The 21,624-nt window shown below is 49.0% G+C and overlaps 5 protein-coding genes across 5 annotated transcripts; 3 read left to right on the plus strand and 2 right to left on the minus strand.

Moving 5' to 3' along the window:
* Window positions 1-647: 647 nt before the first annotated feature.
* BCR38DRAFT_487883 (acyltransferase family-domain-containing protein) lies at window positions 648-2,231 on the plus strand (the record flags this gene model as incomplete). The annotated part of the gene is made up of 3 exons (XM_040864207.1): window positions 648-686; window positions 913-1,531; window positions 1,585-2,231. 3 exons carry the CDS (start codon window positions 648-650, stop codon window positions 2,229-2,231), a joined length of 1,305 nt encoding a protein of 434 aa, XP_040713050.1.
* Window positions 2,232-6,161: 3,930 nt separating this feature from the next.
* On the minus strand, window positions 6,162-7,620 carry BCR38DRAFT_526374 (uncharacterized protein). The gene is made up of 2 exons (XM_040865351.1): window positions 7,166-7,620; window positions 6,162-7,103 (listed from the first exon to the last, which is right to left on the minus strand). Exons 1-2 carry the CDS (start codon window positions 7,408-7,410, stop codon window positions 6,305-6,307), a joined length of 1,044 nt encoding a protein of 347 aa, XP_040713051.1. The 5' UTR covers window positions 7,411-7,620; the 3' UTR covers window positions 6,162-6,304.
* A 534-nt stretch (window positions 7,621-8,154) lies between these two features.
* On the minus strand, window positions 8,155-10,137 carry BCR38DRAFT_487885 (FAD binding domain-containing protein; the record flags this gene model as incomplete). The annotated part of the gene is made up of 2 exons (XM_040864208.1): window positions 8,155-8,459; window positions 8,616-10,137. 2 exons carry the CDS (start codon window positions 10,135-10,137, stop codon window positions 8,155-8,157), a joined length of 1,827 nt encoding a protein of 608 aa, XP_040713052.1.
* A 3,519-nt stretch (window positions 10,138-13,656) lies between these two features.
* On the plus strand, window positions 13,657-15,132 carry BCR38DRAFT_349310 (aromatic prenyltransferase; the record flags this gene model as incomplete). Its single annotated transcript, XM_040856483.1, has 2 exons — window positions 13,657-14,936; window positions 15,021-15,132. The coding sequence occupies 2 exons, from the start codon at window positions 13,657-13,659 to the stop codon at window positions 15,130-15,132; spliced, it is 1,392 nt and encodes a 463-aa protein (XP_040713053.1).
* Window positions 15,133-16,693: 1,561 nt separating this feature from the next.
* Window positions 16,694-17,413, plus strand: BCR38DRAFT_348649 (uncharacterized protein; the record flags this gene model as incomplete). Its single annotated transcript, XM_040856443.1, has 2 exons — window positions 16,694-16,856; window positions 16,950-17,413. The coding sequence occupies 2 exons, from the start codon at window positions 16,694-16,696 to the stop codon at window positions 17,411-17,413; spliced, it is 627 nt and encodes a 208-aa protein (XP_040713054.1).
* Window positions 17,414-21,624: the final 4,211 nt, after the last annotated feature.

Here is a 21,624-nt window from a genome sequence, read left to right on the forward strand (position 1 = left end):
CATCGCCCCTTATATGCACGCCTTCTCTCAGTCCACTCTCCTTTCTCACCTGGTGTTTTTCCAGTCTTTTAAACACCTGTGCCCACTACCAGCGCGTTGGTGGCATCTCCTCGGTTCCTATTTCTCAGGCCCTCTTGTTGTCATCGTGTGTGACATTGTTTCTTCTCATCTCACTGATCCGCCACTGCTTCTACTCGCGATTGTTGTTGTACGCAGGATCTTTCGTTAATATTTGTTTGTCTAATAACTCAGAGTCACCACACTTGTCACGCCTCGACTGTCGCTCCCTATATAGGCCTTTCGGACGTTCCTACTGCTTCGCCTGTATCGACTGGTATGTGCATTGTTCGAGTTGAGCCGGAATCAGCCAGTCGCCCTATCGCACAAGAGTCACGATACTCCTCCACGTCGCTGTCAAGGCCCAGTGTTGGATACAGCACCTCCAGTAACCAAATCGTACCTAAGAACGAAGATTGGTGAAACCGAGCTCTTGTGCACACCAATTGTTGACTGGAACAAACTACCCGACCGAATTCCAATCCCAGTCCTCTGTTTTGTTACACACCACTCAATCGCAACCTCAAATGCATCGGTAGCTGCAACAACTTCGACGACCACCTTTGAAATCCCCTCCTCCAACTGCCACAATGGCGATTGGCAAAGAAGGAAATGTGAAATGGGTGGATGTAAGTTTGCTCTTACTTTTGTTTCGCATCCCAGCAACATGGACGTCAAAACTTGACAGCACTGGACGTTGGCCGCATGGAAGGCTCTTGGCAACTTCCGATCCGAAAAACAACGAACGCGCGCCCTACCATTCGTCTTGACTTTTGACACGACTCGGTGTTCTCACCTGGGACGATGCGCCATGTTTGAGTTTGGGAACCAGAAGCTAATTGTGGTGTTTATTAGGGCCTCCGAGGTCTGGCATCTACTCTAGTTGTCCTCACCCATATCGCCCGAGCATTCGATGGCGACCTCTTTTTGCCTGCTTCGGCTGAAGGTGCCGCACCGCGAATACTCCAACTGCCCTTCATCCGAATCCTCGTCCAAGGACGAATTGGTGTCTCCATCTTCTCTTTCGTCACTGGCTACGTCTGCGCATTGAAGCCCATCAAGTTGTACCGACAGGGCAACCAGGAAGCCGCGTTCAACTCCATCTCCAAGTCCGCCCTCCGTCGTGTTCCTCGCCTCGTCATTCCCACTGCCCTGGCTACATGTATAATCTGGGTCATGGCCCAGCTGGGTTTCTTCCTCGTGGCGAAACGAAGCGACAGCTGGTGGTCCGGAGCCACTGCCCCTGATCGTGTGCCGCACCTGGTGGATGCATTGAAGAGCTTGGTCTACAACTGTATTACAACTTGGACAAATGGTCGCAACGCATACGATGGAAACCAGTGGACGCTCATGCCCCTGCTCCGTGGCAGCTTATGGGTTTATATCTTCATCGTCGCCACGGCGTACCTCCAGCCTCGCTACAGGATGATCGCCAGTATTGGCATGTTCTTGTACTTCTACATCGCTGCAGACTGTAAGTGCCCGATCTCCTCGCAAAGCGAGGATGTCAGCTAACACGTGTACCAGCGGCTTTCGGCATGCAGTTCTTTTGGGGCGTCTTCTTGTGCGACTTGCAGAACCACACACCGTCTACCGACTTCATCACTAACCGCCCTCGCATCTCGAAGATGCTTGCTACCATTTTCCTGGTGTTCGGTCTCTACGTCGCGTCTTACCCAGAGGGACACCATGAATGGCAAAGGTGGTCCCAGTGGCAGCATCGAGTACTGGTCTCCATCACTCCCAACAAGGCGGACTTGCCGCGCTTCGGCTCAGGAATCGGACTCGAGCTTATCACGCTAGGAATTCACTTCAGTCCCTTCCTCAAGGATGTCCTCTCGGGCAAGTACCTGTTGTGGCTGGGAAAGCAATCCTTCGCTGTCTACCTGCTCCATGGCCCCCTTCTACGATGGATACTTTGTTGGATGGTATACGGCACGCACATGCCTCAGGACTTCACCAATGACCATGGTGAGAAGGTTCCGGGAAAGCTTATTTTCCCTGGCGGCTACAAGCTGCTTATTTGGCTACCCATCTGGATACCTTTGAACTACGGCGTGGCTCTGCTTTGGACCACGTATGTCGATCCGTGGTGCGCCACCGTCACTGAACAGTTCGTCGGCTACATCAAGGTGGACAACACGGAAAAGCAAGGCGTTCTATTGCCGCATTAGAGATGTTGCACACCGACTCCGTCGTCACACTGTCATAGAGAACTTGATGCTGCAGACGAATATGAGTGGAAAAACTAAGAGGTGGGCGACGCCTCGTGTCATCAGTACGATTGACGCACAAAAGTCTACATGACCGGTTGGGGGAAAGCGGCGCTCAACAACCGAAGTGGAGAATCGACCTGTTTCCTCTCCAAACCCCAACTCCCCCTCCCGGACCATTACGATATTCGGCAACGCCACCTCCTGGAGCCCCGATAATGATGCTCTGCAATGGCCAGGGTCGGCCTCTGATATTTGTCCCTTTTGTACTGTACATACTGGATTTCTCGCATTCGACGAACGGTGTTTGGGTTGGAGTAGATAGGGTAACCCTGCTTACAAGGTTTGCAGGAACATGGGCGATGATGGAGATGCGCGCACATACGGAACGGTTCCTGACAGTCAGCGGCCTAATACTTTCATACGACAGGGTATGGAGAGAACTGAGATATTGGGCGAGCGGATCATGCATTGGCTGTTGAGACCCATGGTTGGCTGCGCTCTCAGGTGAATAGGGATTCATTAAGCATTAGAGAGCGTGTTAATGGAGGTAAGACATGACGAAGCTGCATCAAATCAGACGAAAATAGAGACATTTCCGCCTCAGTACACTCTTAGATATTTTATATGTGCCTGCTCCCATCCGCTGTTTCGTCCAATCCGACTATCACTGGTTCAGCGGTACAAGCTGCGCCCGACGTGCCATGATCTACCTCCAATAGGGCTGCGACTCGCATCCTTCCTTCCTTCCTACCACATTTCCCAGGACCACATGACAAAACAATGTTTTCACCTAAAGTTTTCTACGCAACTGGCGCACGTCCACCATCATACCAATTGGTGTTCAATGAGGAGTCCAGATTTTGAAAACATCTGACAGTCAGACTGTTAGACTGGATGGCATACGCCGTCTCGTGTTGCGCATCCAGCGCGAGCCAAGTAGTCGGCGTCCGGCATTTGAAACGCCAATTGTAGAGGTACAGGGACATGCCTTAGACAGCAGGCAATAAGCTTTACCCTCCACTAAGGTGTGAAACAGGCTCAGAGGGGCAAAGCGTCCTTGGCAGAGCTGAGCATATACCGGTACCCCAGTTGGTCAGTTATGGCTTGCTGCTGCTGCGATTTAGTTGTGCAGATGGTGGGAGGGGTTGGTCAATTTTTAGAAACGGAACCAGTGTCAGGATGATTCGGTCGCCAAAACTTCATCCCAAAAATACACCTGATGCAGTTAGGTTCGGATCAGATGGTGGGGGCCGATTCCTTTTTGAAGGGAAAGTTTGCTCCCTAGGGGGATTCAGGTTCGAGGTCGACGGTATGTCGCGCGCGGCTGCACACGTAGAACCGTATTGGCTACGGGCTAAATGCTCAACCCTTACGGCCAAGGCGGATGAGGCTTCTGTTATGTACGTCGTTTCCGATGAGACGAGATGACAACATCATGACGCATCCGTGGGGTAAGTAGGTTTAAGTTGTAATTCTTGGTAAAGTCTAGTTCCCAATGCATCGTGACCCGTCCGATATGGTGTACGTTCCCTAACATGCTTTTCCACGTCCTCCGTCCAAAATTATGACGGTCCCGGACGGAGTTCGTTCCATCTCCAAACGGACCTTTCAAGCGGCGCCGGATCATGCCCCGGTGGCTCCATCCCGCAACGGCAATCGGCTTGGCTCGTGGCCCCTGGTTTGGGTCCGGATCTTGGAGCTGCAGATCGTGTGTATTACGTTTCAAGTAATCGCCGTAGTGTGTCGCTTGTTTTAGTCGATATACACGGGAGTAGATGGATCATTTGACGGCCAACAATGAAGTTAAGTGGCCTTAGGTGATAAAACCCGTGATATTGACCGTGGATCCGGCACATAGAGTGAGTCGCGCATCAGTCATTCGCTTGATGATGGGGTCACGGTTTTGAATTCACGACAGGCCTCACTAATAGAAACGAATTCAAGGCGCTCCTCGCTTGACTTTTCTAGCACCGGAAGTAGGAGTATGGCTTTCATTATATGAGAATTCGTGTTATATGTATTTTCCTTATATGAAACATTCTTTGAGAACTTAGTTATAGCGGTAACATTCTGGATGCGTGAAGTTCACGTTGTGGCATTTCCGTAATCTTATGTCAACTCACAAGAAAGTCTCCTCTACATTGATCCAGGTAATTCAGGCAAAGATCTGAAGCATGGTTTCACTTGACACTTACCAGAATCCACAGCTACCAAACGGCACTCCGACCCTGGATCCAACTATCTTTTGACTTAAAGTCGATTGTAATTAGCGGGTCCTTCCCGTCCAATATATTGCTGCCAAGTCCATTAGGCTCTCATAAGCTGAAGTTCCTGGGGAATGTGAAGGTTAGTAAAACGGGAGAAGGGACGGAAGTAGGTATAGCATGAGTAAGCTTGGTACATAGAGTGTAGGCGCAAGGTCATGGATCCTAGTGTGATATTACTCTACTCATTAGATAGGTTATATAGCAGCCTGTAATTAAAAATATTAGCAGTGATTATTAAGATTTAAAATACAAGTTACGTACCGTTAATCCTATTATGGGGTTACGTGCAAATTGCGCGATTGCAGTATCTTTCAACGGTTGCATATGTTGATATCGACACAGACCATGTTACCGTCAATGAAATGAAGGCGATTTCCTTAAGCAGAAACCCGTTCCATGGCTTCCTGACCGGGGAGACCAAGTTCCATGAATTGAGCCGTTGTTAATGATGTAGACTTTCTGTTACCCCACGTCAGTGAGATCAGTTGTTTGAGAGGTCCCCAGAGGCTTGACTTTTGATCACAGTCAACCCTCAGTTGAGCATGATGACAAGATACAGCTGAATTCTTACATAGTGCATTGTCTCCTGCGAATTTATTTCCAATATTGAAGGCTACAAAGGTGCTAAGAAAACACCACGGTCTACCTCAACAGTGCAGTATAAATCTAGAAGCGTTAAGATCCAATGTGTGATCAGAGGGATGAATACATGGGACTTACATACACTAGCCATGACACTGGCCACCGCCCTAGACAAAGTTATTGCTTACCTTACCAAGCCCGAGGAAGAAGTATCATCCGGGAAACTGGTATGCACTTTTTCCAGGTTAACTATATAACTAGATTAGCTGATACATAAAGATGGGCTCTAGAATCGACCTTACTTCATACATTCTTCCGTGCAACAACCACTGGACGTGGGAATATCACTTGCAGTCTCTCAGCATTGCTTTTGATTCAAAAAATTTCCAACTATTTAACAATAGCTTCAACAGCGTTCACCACCTTGAAGTTCTTCTCCCCATGTTGAACTTCTCTGTATAACTGCCATTCACCTCATTATCATTAACATAGGACCCTAAGAGATTGAATATTTATCCAAGGACATATGTTTCGGACCCTAGAAAACGGACAGTGCGTTGAAAACTAGGCAAGTGAATAGCCATACCCCTATACTTACTGATATGCATGGAGTATTTGCTAATCATGTAAAGAGCTTCGAAAACGCGGGGAGAGTACTGTTAGGAGCTGGGTTAATGACCTCGCCCACTGTGTCAACCCACCCATCGGTGTATGGGAAACATAATACGCTCACTCAGCTGGAATGGAGACAAAGACAGGGAGCCTATGGAACCACCTTGCTTCGTCAGCAAAGGATCACTAGAGCTCACTCAGCAGTCAACTGGAGCCCAGCGTTGTGCGAATCACGTCAATAGATGCAGAGTTTGTAGCGTTCGGAAGTTAAAAGATGGCTGTCAATAGTGATGGCCTTAGTTCATAGTCAAATCGTATCTAGCTTGGTCTTTGGTTGAAAAGGGAGAAATTTCAGGAGATATCCGGCTTTCACCATGTCACTACAGTCAACGGAAATCGAAAAGATTTGCACGGGACAGGATTTGGGAACGATTCGTTTCATTGTTGGTGGACGCGGTGCCGATAATTATCGTTGAAGAAACATTTCTGGCTACGCAGCAACTGACGGTTGCAAACCTGTCCTATCGGCGGCAAGGGCCTACCTCATCAGTTCCATGCCATACAAAGCAGTTACGTGCGCCATACAACTTGCTTCAACCATCTTCCCAGATCATCCACATATTCTCTAGTATGAGACTCCGTACTCCTGAATGAATTCTCATCAACACTTGGCCCATTTTCTCCGAGAGACCTCCGATGGTCGAAGCCATTTGATAATCCTGGGACGGTTTGCCATTTCAGACCACCCCCGTCCCACATTTCCTCAAACGAAGTCTCCCTTTCCCGCTGCAAAACATGTTGCTTGGATATTCGCTCTACTAAATTCCACGCCTCATGTGACCAGTTGTCCACTCTTGCAACGATGCAACACACGTAAGGAGGCAGGTTTTCTGGTGCAGCGATGCTCGCGTTGAACGGAGGATCACGGAAGATTTCGCTATTGGGATCGGCATAACCCGAATCGCTGTACTCGAAACGTCCGTTTATCGAAACTGCCGCGGCAGGACATAGTGAGTGCCTACGGATACCTTCCAGCTGGCTGAACGTCAAGGCAAGGTTGGCACCAGTGCCGAAACCCAGTATAGCTGTCCGACTCGTGTCCCATTCATCAGACAGACGGTCGTTAATAGGTATGCTCTCATCAGCGCATAGCTCAGAAAATAGGGTTTGGAGATCGTATGCAGGTGCAAGAGGGTCACCCAAGGATTTGGCGTAATCGAGTGATATGACGAGGCAACCGTGAGTATTTGCAAAATAGCGATTCCACTCATTGTTGTCTGCACTGCTGTGACCATTATCATGGACAGTGAACAGTGTTGGGAGCTTTTGCGAGCTTCCATGTTGTGGGTACGAAGCAGGATAGAATATTCTGGATCGTCATTAGCCTTCGTAATGGTTGAGCTGAATCTGACCTCCCTGGCCTCCACTTACCGAACCGACAGGCTTGGCCTTGATCTATATGTCTTGATCTCATCGGGTCTGTCTGCGCTCTGGGGATTCGTTGCTTTCAGGTTGCGATACCAGTTGGGCAGAGCTGTGACTGCTTGCCATGCAAGTCCGACGTTGGAGCTCGCCGATGAGCAATATGCTTGGGCTAAACTGTTGGTCGCTTTCCTGTGGTCGCCTCCCGCTCTTGAAGAATGCCCTTTTTCGTCTGAATGAGTGGACATCGACATATTTTATGTTGTCAAGCGAGCATCACCAGTGTGGTGGTGTCTCGATGCTCGCAGTCGTTCTGTGTTCTGTAGCGTTTGCCTGTGCTTTGACTTTCCGCTAACGTTCGTCAGCCCACTTAGGGATGTTCGAATCATATAAACGGCCGAGGAATACCACATATGTTACGGGAAGGTAAAATTACATGGTGAGACTGTTACACTCCTCCGCTTTGTAACGGGCTATGCGGTGGCTAGCTGAGCTTCGAAACACAGCCCTACCGCTGACAATGACGCTAGTTCTGCGCTGTTCGGAAGGGCGCCTGTAGTTATTATTAGCGAGCGCTTTGAGTGCTGTAGACGTCAATTATCGCCAGAACATCGTCTTTTCCCCAGCCCGATCAGATGTTCATCTTCGTTGGTAGCCTCCTTACAAATTTCAACATGATGTTATCTTCAGAACCTTCATGCTCCGGACGCTATTAGTATTGTTCGACTTGAAATCTGGTCTTGAGCACACGAAAACTCCTCATCGTTGTGAATGCAATATCACTTCTCCCGAAACAATGTGTCACTACCGCAAGCCACGTACGTCCTTATGCTAGCGGCATAAGGCGTAAGTGTCACATATCTGTTGGCAGATTTATTTCAGACGAAGCCAGCATGAACACCTAAAATTGTAAGATCCATTCCAGCAAGCCCAAACATCAACCAGCCTACATCAACCTGAGGCTCAACCAACATCTACCCCTGGTATCTCAGTGACATCTATTTAATGTAATCCTGTCCCAGCGCCCATTTGGATCGATCATAGCTCTTTGGCCAAACCCCACTCTTGCCCGGCGCCAAGATGCCCTTGGGGTCGAGCGCATTCTTGATGGTTTCGTTCAACTTCATGAGAGCATGGCCGTTGAAGTCATACGTATCAGCGATCTGGTCCATCAACCCGACGTGAGTTCGGAATTCGCCCCAGCCGTTGTCAGCACAGTCCTGGATCAATGTGCGCACCAACCATTGAACGCGCTTGCGCATAGCGGCGTCTTCGCGATTGTAGACGATGCAGATGACATTGTCTGGGTGAATTGAAAAGTTAGTTCAATCCATTGATGGGACAAGGTATGAAGGAAGTATCGAGGTGCGGAATAGCGGGGTTCCACGGGAAATGTTTGAGACAATGCTGCGGAAACTGCCAGTAACAGAACGTGGGGTCAACAGGGGTTAGCACTCACGCATCTCTCGAAGTCCGATGCTGAAGATGCCAAAGAAGTCCAACTTGGCCTCCGCAAAACGATTCTTGGCCATCTGATACTGCTTCCACGCCGACTGGCCGTCGACCTTGGAAATCGGGGAGAAGGATAAGAAGGTGCAGTTGGGAATCCAATGCTTCAACCAACGCAGCTCATCCCAATTCGGGATTCCCATCATGGTCTCCGCACGTGAGTGCAGCGTGCTGAACTCTTCCTTGCGGTCTTCGAGGAGGAACCAGCGGCTACCGGGAACTTTGCACATCTCCTTCTTAGTCACTTCTAGGAGCGCCTTGCGCACCGGCTCTGGGCCGTAGACGGCGCCCATATATATCCATCGACCGAGATCAAGCTTCTTGGCTGCTGCATCCAGCTGTTCCTCTGTCAAAGGCACATCAAACGTGTCATCAGTATATTCGGTTCGCGGATGATAGTGAGCGGCATCCAGAGCTACGTGTCGCAGGCTAGCCGCGTTCTGCAGCACCATGTTCACTCGCAGCGGGCGGATGATGTCGATGACAGCGGGTAGATCGGAATCCTTCTCATAGGTGACCATGAAGGGGGTATAGCCATGAGGATTGGGCATCATCCACATTCCCATCTTGGTGACGATGCCATTGTTGCTTTGGGAAAAGATACCATCGTTATAGGGGCCAAAGCCATAGTTGAAAAGTTGCCAACACTCATTCGGCGTCTGATCCTGCGGTGGGACCCCAGCCTTAGCCTGCTTCCGGCCTTCGGGACTTGACATGGCCCCCATACCCGTTCGCACAAGTTCGCCGTTGGCCAGGACGATCTCCATGCCACAGTGGTTCATCCAGTGATCGCCATAGGGGGTGAAGCCGACGCCACGATCAAGGGCATTTCCAATCATGGAGCCAAAGCCCAACTCTGGGGCATCGATCCACACCTTATCGATCAGATTATGCTTGATAAGATACTCCTGCATCTGAAGGAATGTCACTCCCGGTTCCACCAGACAGAAGCAGTTCTCGGCATCAACCTCGAGGATTTTGTTCATGTGCGTGCCCATGTGCATGACGAGACTGCCCGAGACTCGTGGTGCTGCGCCGCCATATCCGATGTTGTGGCCGCGACTGATAGACCACACCGGCATAACGAACTCATTGCAAAGACGCACGATCTCTTGCACCTCACTGACGTTGCGGGGGTGCACCAGCGCACTTCCCACGAATTCCTCACGTTCGTAGAGGAAGTGCATGTCGTGTGTCTGGCAATCGATAGTCAGGTAGTCGCCGTCCTCGAGCGCTGTGTCTTCAGTGACGACGAACAAGTTTTCACGACTGACGATAGCCTGAAGCCGCGATGCAAAGTCTTGAAACTTCTCAGTGGTGAAGCCGGGTGGGAGAAAGCGTGCAACGGGCACCTTGGAAGCTTCCTTAGCAACTTCCTTGGCACCATTGGTATGATCGCCGTTGGTACCCTTTGCGGGTTTCCATGTTGTGGTTTTGGGGCCCTCCCAATGGGAAGTCACTGATAGGCTCATATTGGGAAAGAAAATGGAAGGGGGGAATCGGTTGCACTGCTCAACAGACAATTTACACAACCATGGGAAACTAACCAGCAGTTATGGGAGTCTTATAAGCCTTCAACGTCTAGCTGGATGTATCTGGGGGGCCAAAGTTTTACACCGGATGACCTCTGTGACCACTTGTAAACTCCGTTGGATGTTGTCTCAAGATTGACTTCGAGCTGAATCCCAACATGCAATGGCCCGGACACCGACAGGTATGAGACACAAGCGAGCTCACGGCAACCATGGACCACTTGAAAGCGGTATATACTTCCTATTCCAGCAATCGATGAACTCCAGTTGCATTAGTTTCTGTCGAGTATCGACACTGGCACGCGCACTCACTCCGGGGAGGGACGGTGAAACGGGGGTTTTCAGCTCCACTAGGCTTAGACAAGCCTTCTATTCAGCAATTCATGGAAAAGTCGTCGATTTAACATACTTAAATGGGCCTTGAATTGAATCGTTTTCGCAGTTATTCCACCATCTTGGTTCGTCCGGAAAGCTTGGTCTTGTTTCAAGGTTGGTGACGGCTGGGGTGCCCAGGTGGGCTGGGACCTCACCGTAATGTCTCAGGATCCGAGTCTTCCTAACGCGATCTCGTAATAACGTCCCACACCTACATCCGGGACACCCCCACATGTGGGACGCCCTAAAAATGACACTGTATATTATAACCATTGACTTCAACCTTTTTTTACACTTATTCTAATGCGTGCGACTACAATACAGCTTTCACCGTCACTAGGGTTTTCAGACTCGCTAGAATCATCTGTACTATCTTGACCTTCCTCCGCTTCCTAGCCCTACTAGCCTCAAGCTCTGCCTCTATTGCCTCAATCTTTCGCTGTGCGACAGCTAATTGGTAGTCCTTCTCATCAAAGTCCTTTTGAACTTTCCGAAAGAGTAGCCGCTGGGTATTTGGATCACTATCAAGCTTGCTGAATAAGCTGAGTTGATCTTGGAGCTCATCTCTCCTCTTAGGCGTTGACCAGGCTACTGCTGATGTCTCTAACGCCCAGTTCTGACTACCCTTACTATCAGAGTACCCTTTGCAAGTCTGACTAGGCTGTCTGATTGGTGCTGACGTATTCTCAAGGAGCAGGGGGCTCATAAGGGGTCTAGCTATGCTCGAAGGCCAGAGACCAGTATATTTCTATCCACTGATGATGTCCTTAGCGGTCAATGCTGCTAGACGTGCCTTTCTATAGCAGAGGAGAAAGTTTCTCTTCCCTACGACAGTAGTAGTATCCCATCGGTCAAGGTAACCAAGCTCCTTCTTATAGGCTGCCTTGAGGGGTCCAAAGACTGACTGATCGAGAGGCTGGAGAACGTGGGATGTGTGTGGCGGCAAGAAAAGCAAGTGTATCTTGTTTATGAAGCAGAGGTACATAAACTCTGTCGTTTCGTAGCTACTATGCCCATCTAGGATAAGTAACCTAGTCTCTTCAGGGTCCTCTGGCTGAGTCAAAGGAATAAATATCTTTTGTAGCCACTCAATAGCCGTAGAGTCTGACGTCCACCCATTCTCTGTTGCTGTAAACCTTCAGGCTTCGTATGGAGTCAAGTCCAGAGGAAACCACTGCTGTTGGACAGACTTCCCCTTGTATATCACACGTGGGGGTAGTGCAGTACTGTCAGGGTACGGCTAGGCCGAAGGCAATAGTATAGAGTGATGGGGAGTAATGGGCGTCCCTCCTACGTAACACCGGGTGGTCACTGGTGGTCTCAGGTAGGGGTGCCCATGATGATGCATTGATCTCTACTCCTTCCCTATCCTACTTCGAGATGGTCCGTATATAGATAGCTAGGCCGCCGCTTGGACCCGGCGTAGCCGCAGGTTTGGCGATGCCGGGAATCCTGACTCTCGGCATCCCGAAACTTCACATAGATTGTAATCATGACTCAGGAGGCTTTTGTCCGAAACACCCCACCGGAACCCTACCGGTGTCCTGCGTTCAGTGTCTCTGACAAGTACCAGTCGCAGAGATACACTCTATAAGAGATGTCCAAGCTCGAGATCCAGGCTGTTTCTTCCGTATAGAACGAATCTCAGATGATCCTAGAACAAGACCATTTGATCGTCTACCTTCTAGAATACCTGTCTCATCTATATTGTATCGATTCGAGGCCTTAATAGCTTTGATCTCAGGCATAGCGAGGTATTTGAACCATTGCCTGATCACATTAGCTGAGGCTCCGTTAATACGCTGGGAATCGATAGCTCTGCTTCTCTGGACCTTGACTGAAGGGTTCCTCTTGATAAAAGCCTGGACCCAGTTCTTTCCAAGTGGTTCGGTGTCTCCGTGGATCTGTAGGATACGCTCGGCGAAGTCTTTGAGCTGTTGATGGGTTGGTGGGAGGCCTAGGGCAGCTTGGATTCGAACCCATTCAGCCAGATGAGATTCCTGGGCTGGAGAGAGCCTCTGGTAGTCAGCGAAGGCTATATATCTTGACTGGGCTCCCTGAATCCGTCGTGAAAGAGTAGACCTTGGGACACCATGCTCATATGCTGCTTTTCGGAGGCTTTGACCGGTAGCTATTGCTTGAAGAGCTCGATAAATATCATCTTCGGTATATTGACTCATATTAGTGTAAAGAAGACGTACGTAAGATTTCGTAACGATTGAATCGATATTGGTAAAGAAAAAAGAGGTTGAAGTTAGAGGCTAGCGGTGTTGACGACGCATTTTTGGGTGTCCCACATGTGGGGGTGTCCCGGATGTGGGTGTGGGACGTTAGACTGTCAAAGTATATTTCCCGCTAAAGCAACATATGAAAGACTTACTCGCACAGATCATGTGAATTCATTCCAGAAGTCTGGTCCAACTACCAGGTTGGGCTCAGCCTTGCGTATCTTTTACCAACAGAGTGTCTCCAGACTCGCGACGAGCTGCCAGATACAAGGCTGGAGATTTTAACTTTTTGCCATGTTAGAACTGCCGAAACAGCTCACGTCAAAAGATGGGGTTCGTTGTCGTGATTTTCCACTGGATCCGCTAACTGGGAGAGCAGTTCTTTCCACCACAGAGGATTCAAACGATAGCCGACCGAAGCGGCCGGGTCACTTCGTCGAGCTCACAATTCCTTCAATAGGTATACCTTGCCCTTTGTGAAGCATGGCTGCGGAGCCAAAGTTAAATACTCGGGTTGATGGTAGAAACCGAACGCGATGGCTTGCTATTCATGGACCCAACACGACTTCCTTATTACTCGATACGATCGAATACTGCCGCTACTCTGTCGTGCTATCTTCAATTGTGGGGCTAGCTTCATGGTGTATAAATATCCATCTTTGTCTCCTGCTACCCTTTCAACTGCTCGCCAACTCATCAAGCTACCATTCACTGTTTCAACATACTGGACCGTTTTTAAGACCAAATGATCGACCCGGAAACTTATCCATACCAAGAAGCAAGCAGTAAAACTTCGGGTACGATTATCCCGAAGACTGCCTGCCAAAATGAACCAAACCTTTGGCTGGGGACGCTCATGAGGCCACTCAGAATCCCTTTGCCACTCAAGAGCAATGGATGGACCGTTCCAGAGCACAGTTCACTTGCTGTCGATTCTCTGAAGTCCCATCTCACGTTGGACAACAGCCGTCTCGTTGTTCTGTCAAAGCTGTTCGAGCCGACATCCCGTGTCGACTGCGACTCGCTCGAAGTTGAAGCTCCGACGCATCCAACTCACTTGTGGTGGTGGAAACAGTCTGCTGCCCTACTCGAGACGCTGCTAACGAATGCGGGAACCTACACCGCCGAAGAGAAAGCCGACCATATGCGCGTGTTTCGCGATGTTGTCATCCCATCTTGGGGCCCGCCACAACCATCGTCCAAAGTGACACCCCTCCTCACCATTGATGGGTCTCCTTTCGAGCCGTCCTGGAATTTCACCCCGGGCAAGAGCATCGTGCGCTACACCTTTGAGCCCCTGGGTGACACAGCTGGCACCGAGGAAGATCCATTCGGTGGACTCATTCTGCCCTCAATGATCCCCAGCCTCGAGAATGTCTCCACAGACGTCGACTTGGCATGGTTCAAGCAAATCATGGACGCCTGGATGGTTCGCGGCGAAGAGGCCAAACTCGCCCGCGCCAACATGCCATTGCAGATCGACCGTGTCGCGCAGAGCTTCCTCGCCTTCGACATGAAAGGCTCCAAGCGTAACCTCAAGGCTTACTTCTTCCCAGTCCTCAAGCACTTTGCCACAGGCCAGTCCACGGAGAAGCTCACCTTCGACCTCATCCGCAGTCTGCAGCCATGCGGTGACCTTTTTGCTCCCGTTGTTGCGAAGCTCGAGAACTATCTTGTCAACATCTGCCCCTTTTCGTGTCCTGTGGAGATGATTGCCATAGACTGCATCGACCCTACCAAAGCACGCATTAAGGTTTACGCGCGTAGCAAGTCGGTTTCCAAGGCTACGCTGAGGAATGGCGTGACGCTGGGTGGGGCACAGATGAACGAGATGACCATGGACAGCCTGAAGAATCTTGAAAAGATCTGGCATCTGGTGTTTGACGAGAGAGGCGGCATGATGGAGGAGCAGGACAAGATGCCACAGAACCAGAAGACGATTCATCATGGCATTTGTTTCGTCTTTGAGATGCGCGCGGGTGTGGAGCACATCGACGTCAAAGCTCATGTTCCATGGGTCAATTACTCGGAGAGCGACATGCACGCTGCTGCCAATTTCACATCCATGTTGAAATTGTTGGGGTGGGATGAGGCGGCGGCGAATTATGTGAAAGGGGTGTCTGCTGTGGCGAGACTGTGAGTAACACCTACCTGCACTTCGAAACAACCTAGAAACTTGTATTTTTTGTTTTCATTGTACTGACTTGTGATTTTCGACAGCCCGGGACAAGACTATTCCAAGCCTGGTGGGATTTCGTATTGGTCGTACAATTATGGTGGGGTTGGGTCGTACATGTCTTGTTACTTCTCGCCCAAGTGCAATAGCTCCTAGCTAGATGGATTATGTGACCGTCTAATGGTTCTATGCGGCTCAAAGCTTTTTTTTTCTAACAAAAAAAATAGAATCCGTGGAATACGGTCTCATCTCATTGGCTGTCACTGACTGACTGAGGCCGTCATCCCAACTTCATATCTGTATCAGAAATTTATCGATTCTAATTTGGCAGGCTTGATTCAATTATTATGCAACTCTTATAACCAATACTCCAATATTGACTGGTGGTTTCAATGGTAGACCGGAATAGTCGTACAACGACAGATGGCGGTCTGGATTATTGTCAGACTCTAGGTAATCTGCCACTGGCCCAAAGGTTTATTATATTGGGCCGCGAATTGAACTTTATTTTAAGGGACGAGTAGATAAATTTCGTTACTAAATGCTTGCTTCAAACTAGTTGTGAAAGTATGCCCTTTGTAGACCTGATATATGGAAAACTAACGTCCCTGACTATTAAGCAAACTCCGCTTGAAGCTTTCCCGCAAACTTTCAACTGCTTAAAGCAAGAATTGTGACAAGAAGCCTAGCAACTTCAACCACATGCTGATTCAACAGTATATTTAGTAACTACCATGGTATAGATCCCTGATATGGAGATTTGAGTTGGCGACGGGAAGTTTGCACATGAGACGCCTTCCTATTTTGATGTCTGATGCGTTGATAATAAAGCCTGCACAACCTCTACCCCATGTTTCAACCGATTTCCCCATGCGGAACCCCAAGTTTTGTTACTAGTATTGTTTTTAAGGGGCCATTTTAGTAGCAACAAGATCTCGGCACCGTATACTATACAAGGAATAAACACGTGGCCCATGGGCTGGAAATTGGAAAATCTCCGACAGCAGACCGTCCGAAAGAGGAAAGTCATCAGTTTATGCAAGGCAATGCCAGTTACGGCTAGGAGTATCTTCAGACTATAGATGACGAAACCTTTTGAAACATGCCGACTAAGCTTTCCTTGTTTCCGCACTCTACCATAGCTCCTGCAATCCTGACGTTTGCCACTAAACGCACATGCGTCCCGGGCAGATGGGAAGCCAATCGCTATTTTTACTTCTGGCCCAAATGAAACATTGTCGGAAGGTCTTTGCTGATGCTTCTAGATCCAATCAGCGCCCGTCTGAAAACATTTGCGCCATTGATCTACATTGCATGAACAGACTTGAAGAAGACTTGGGATCGGTGAACCATGCGCTGCAAGTGATCAGGCGCAGCAAGGCAGATTACTCAATTACTCGAACTCGGTATAATATGCCGAAGGAGATCGGACGTGACGCATATGGTCAGTCGCCTGGTGAGCCGCACCGGATTATCAACAGATGAAACGGACCGGCAATATATCCCGACACAAAGCTCTGGACGTCCGTGGAGATCCGGCAGCGCAATGTTTGAGTGCTTGTTCATTTAAGACGATAAACAGGCGACCCTGTCTGCTCGTTCTACATATGCCCAACAATCTGTCGAACCGAATATCAATATTCTAAAATCTATTCAACTTGATCATATCTTCATATTTTACGTTTATATCACTGAGGCTACCACTACCACAATCACAATGTCGTGTACCGAACGTGTCATTATTCCTGTCAACGGTGGCGTCGAGGATTGGAAAGAGCAGCTGAAGGCCCTCCTCATCACTATCAAGCAGCAGCCGGGCTACATACGCACGCGATGGGGTCCCTGGTCCGAGGACAAGCAAAAATTGGACCTCACGATAGGTCCGTCTTTCTCTCCTTCCAAACCTACCCTCTTTACACCTTTGTAAATCTGCCTGCATTGGACCGTGTAAACAACTAACAGAAACCCATGAGTAGGATGGGAATCCAAAGAAGCTAGCGAAGCTTTCGCCCAAACCCCCGCCTTCACCACGGCAATGAACCAGTTCTCCTCTGTCCTTTCCGGCCCCATCGAGCACTACTGTGTCAACTTCAGACCCCGCGCCCCACAAAAAGCCATTGACTCCCCCGTCGTTGAGATGATCACTTTCCCAAACTGCACCGCTGACGAAGATACCCTCCGCGACAGGGTTGCCAAATGTAACGAAGTTGAGGGGTGTCGGGGGTGTGGCTCGGGGTACTCGATTGATTCTGTGGGAGACAAGGAAGGTGGGGGAAAGACGTATGTGGCGGCTGTTGGATGGGAGAGCATGGAGGCTAGTAGAAGCGCGGACAAGAAGATTTATGTGCCTGGGCCGGAGGCCGGGGTCACAGGAAAGATGGAGGTGCACCATGTGAACTACAACTTTCCGGTTAAGGGATTTTCGGTCACGAACTAGGGGCTGGGTGTCGTAGGGTTGAGAGTAGATTCATGAATTCAGGTGTAACCGGGAAAGGGGGCGGCGGAAGACTCGAAGGGGTTGGGTTGACACATCGACGGCAGAGATCAGCTACCAAATTCTATGGAAAAAAACATTCTTTTGTCATTGCACGTTCATCCATACCGTTCTCACCTGTTGCGTATTATGTTGCGGGCGTACTCATCAAAGAGACATCTCTATCCCAAAACAAAGCCGAAATGCTTATAGTAAGACGCGCCCCTCACACCAAAGGCTATTTCCATGTATAGCCACATCTTACACTACAAGACTGCGTGAGCACCTCTAGGGGCTCATTGCTGGTCTAACGACCGGGGATGGCCACCTACAATAATCCCGCAAAACCTGGGTGACGTTGCCTACGTCGCTAACACTTTGAAGTGACTTTCGCACAAAGAGTTGGATATGGGGAAATGGCATTGCAAATATATTGAGCAGTGCCTCTATAAGTATGGAATCACGCCCCTGCTACTTGGCGCACACACTCACAAGGCCTGAGCAGCCTGATCAAACTCCCAGACCAACCTACAACCAGGAAGAATTCGAAAACGCTTCTGGATGGTCTACATTGTCCTCAGTATTATTTTGCTTCTGTGTATTCTTTCGAATGAATCAGCTATCTTGATCGTTTGAGCATTAACACTTCATTGCCAGATCTGTTGCCATTGATGGAATCGTCACCCATGGAGCCACGGGGTGATGTGGTTGCGTCGTGGTAAGTCAAACAAATAAAAGCACTTGCTTCTCCCAGGTATATTATTAAGTGTCAACATTTACGCCCTGGGAATAAAGATGGCGTCACGCACGGTGCTTTGATGTTGGTGACCCTTCTGTGATGCTTGAATGTCAGGTCCCCTTCCTTCTGATAACCAGGACAGACGGCGCCGTATCTGATACATCTCAGACAGGTCTGTCGAGTGAGGTTACACTAAACCACATAAATAACGCATCTTTAGCGAATTAGTAATTTCCAAGATAGAACGACAGAATATGTGGCAACCGACCTTGACTCTTCGTTCTCGACATAAATGACAATTTGGACGTCTGTGGCCTGTATTTGGCGTCTCTTGGGCTCAAGTGCCACAGCCTTGGCGTATGCGAAGTCAAGCAAGACGGATAGACATAGACTATTTGTATAGTAATTGCGTGCGAGAGAGAGTATTGATGTTCTTGGCAACGACATCTCGCTGGCGATGCTGGAGCTGGGCTATGTTTGGTAGCTGCAGTGAAATTTTCCCTTTGAAATAGCACTGTATAACCCTTGACTAAAGTAGCCAATCGTTGATTGATTGATTGAAATTTAACGTCTCATCACGTGAGACGTGCCGGGCGCAGTGCCGGCATGGTTAATGCTAGTCGAGTCTATGTTACAGGGGACTGTCTTCATCTAACATTCCTGTTCAGTGCGATGGGCAGATCTCAGTAAAGAAATTGGTCTCCTCCGCCCATTGGCAAAACAAACGAGCTCCCTTGGCCGTGCCTAGGAGGGAATCTATACTATTCTTGGCCATATGCGCTTTTAGATGACCGGGCGTGGCCTTGCGGCCGCGCTTGCAAAAGTAGAAGTGGACTGGTGTCTTTGTCTTTCCACACCCGCAGTTGAGCAGTGCGTCGCGATGCTGGAGTCTCTCGTGATAGGTCACGAAATCCCCGTGGTGCGACCTCGCTGCGAGTAATCTGCCTAGGTGTTGCCGGGGCAGACCAAGTTCGGGGGTTCGCGGGTGGATAGCGATCCCTAGATCTCGATACTGTTGAGGGCAGGTAGTGGCCCATTGATCGTTGAAACTCTTCCAAGTGTAGGATCTCGCGATTCTCTTTATATGTGCGAACGAGGCCGGGTGTTGTGTCTTGGGTGGTTGCTCACAGGCCGCTTTGGCCTGGAAATCTGCTTCTTCGTTTCCGGGGATGCCTACGTGTCCTGGGCACCACCATATATACACTTGTCCCGGGGATGTCCAGGGTTTTCGCTCTCTCTGTGACCAGGTTTTGGACAGCTCTTGGAAGGCGGTGAACTTTGCTTGACTGCTTCCGGGACTTGGACAGATGAGCCTACCCGCAACCGCGAGATTATCGAGGCAGATGTGGACGTTATCTGCCATGCTGTTGGACGGAAGCTTTAGTAGCCAATCGTTGTTCATGTGCAGACCATTTACAGCTAAGTAGGCGTCACGTGGCCGGGGTTGACAAGGCTGGGAGATATGCAAACCCGAAACCACAACCATTGCAATTGACCAAGATGTATTATCTTAAATGACTTCAGTCCAATGTGACGCCCCGGAAACGAAGTTCCATTTATAAATACTTACACTGCATCGGAGGCCTAGTCCACCTCTGCTTGTATCTGCCACTACGGACACGAGCCCACGGCTCCGGCCAGAAAGGTATTCCTGTCGATAAAGACCATTCGATGGAGTGTATCCATATCTTGCTTACGCACTTCCATATCTTCACTAAAAGCTCCAGCCCCTCATTGGTATTCTGTGGGAAGGATCAATGTCTTGGTGTAACTTGCTGTATCGGCTTCGGTATCGGGATTGACTCGCACGCAGCCTTGCCCAGGCCTCCTTATGTTCATATGTGGTTAAATTATCAGCACTGACATCATGCCCCAAGAGCCCAGTCCTTCAGGGGAAGCAAATACACAGTATATAGAAAGTGATCCCATGCTCAGAAGACAGTCATTTGAACAAATTTGATAGCGACAGTACTTTTCATAAAACTACGATCCATATGGTATCAAAACTTATAATTCATTTACACACACGATTGAGCGCTCTCTGATTGAGGTTTTGTCGATTTATCCGCTATATCTTCAGGATCTATCTCTCAAGCTTGTATTCATCTCTACCTCCCATTTCACTCGCAGAAGGTAGTATCTATTCTCCATTTTGATGGTTCACCTGGATTAACATAAAAACCAGATGTCTCCAACCCATATTCCGTAAAATTACATTCTAAGAATTCAACCGGATCCTCTCGGGATGCTGTGTAGCGTTCAGCACACTAGTCATCGTTGTCCTACTAATCATACATGCCACGCACGCATCCAAGCCGCAAGAGCATCTCAAGTACGTCTAAAAAAGCTTTTACTTCTTCCTGAATGCCTATTAACCTAAAGGATCATGAAAAACACCCTCTTCATCCTCCTTATGTCCATATTTTCCCTCTTGGCAGTTACTTCCCGTCAGCGGCCGTTTACCTCAAGCCCTGGGTCAAATGAACTGAGTCCATGGCTCTGAGTTGTTTTCCCTCCTGTATGAGTTCATTTCCCTAGCTCGCGGCAAAGGGGCGTGTTTTTTCGCTGCAATATCCCCCAAATGGGCTTGCTTTTGAGTAAGTTGTCCCTTGGCAGTAAAGGGTTGCTGGATCTTTGAACTAGGCTCGCTAAAATATCTGACTGATAGCTGCGCGGATACTCTTATTCCACTATCTCACAGTCGTATGGCCCCCAACAATCGCAACCGGCATTACGCAGGCAGCGGGTATTTTCTGTCAGCTCGAAAGAAAATTCCACTTCGCCAAGGTCCTACTCCCCAACTAATTACCAGATATCCCTCATCGGTGCTATCCTGTCCGTCCTAAGATTCTACATGGAACTAAACCCTTAGTACGCATCCCACAAACCCCTCCAGAAGCTTCTCGCCTTTAAGATCGTCGTCCTTCTGACATTTGTCCAAGGCATCGTTCTCTGAGCCCTCACCGACACCGGGGCGCTGAAGCCTAACGATACGCTCACATTAGATATCAAGTATAGGATCCCTAAGATGCTACTCTGTCTCGAGGTGGTGCCTTGCCGCTGTTCTTTTACTATGCTTATTCTTACCGGCTCTACATCATCCGCAACGACAAGGCGATAGTGATATTGAGAACAGCCTTCGTATGATGATAGGAGCTTAAAGGGAAGGATGAAGATGCTCGTGCAAATGTGGAACCCTGTTAAGAATGTAAGTGATTTCGTTTGCGTTTTGGTCAGAGAAAATTCATGGGTTTCCGGAAACGCATCAACCATGAAATACTATGGGCTGAGGAGAGACAGCATGGCGAGTCATTTGTGATGCTATCATCTGCATTACAGTTTCAGCTTCTTATTCAGGCGTAAATCATCGTACTAATCCTGAAGTCTAACATAATATAGTAAATTTGAGTAGCAATGCCGTCTTAAATTATTTCTA

The sequence above is a fragment of the Pseudomassariella vexata genome (genome assembly GCF_002105095.1).
Source record: "Pseudomassariella vexata strain CBS 129021 chromosome Unknown BCR38scaffold_11, whole genome shotgun sequence".
Taxonomy (NCBI): domain Eukaryota; kingdom Fungi; phylum Ascomycota; class Sordariomycetes; order Amphisphaeriales; family Pseudomassariaceae; genus Pseudomassariella; species Pseudomassariella vexata.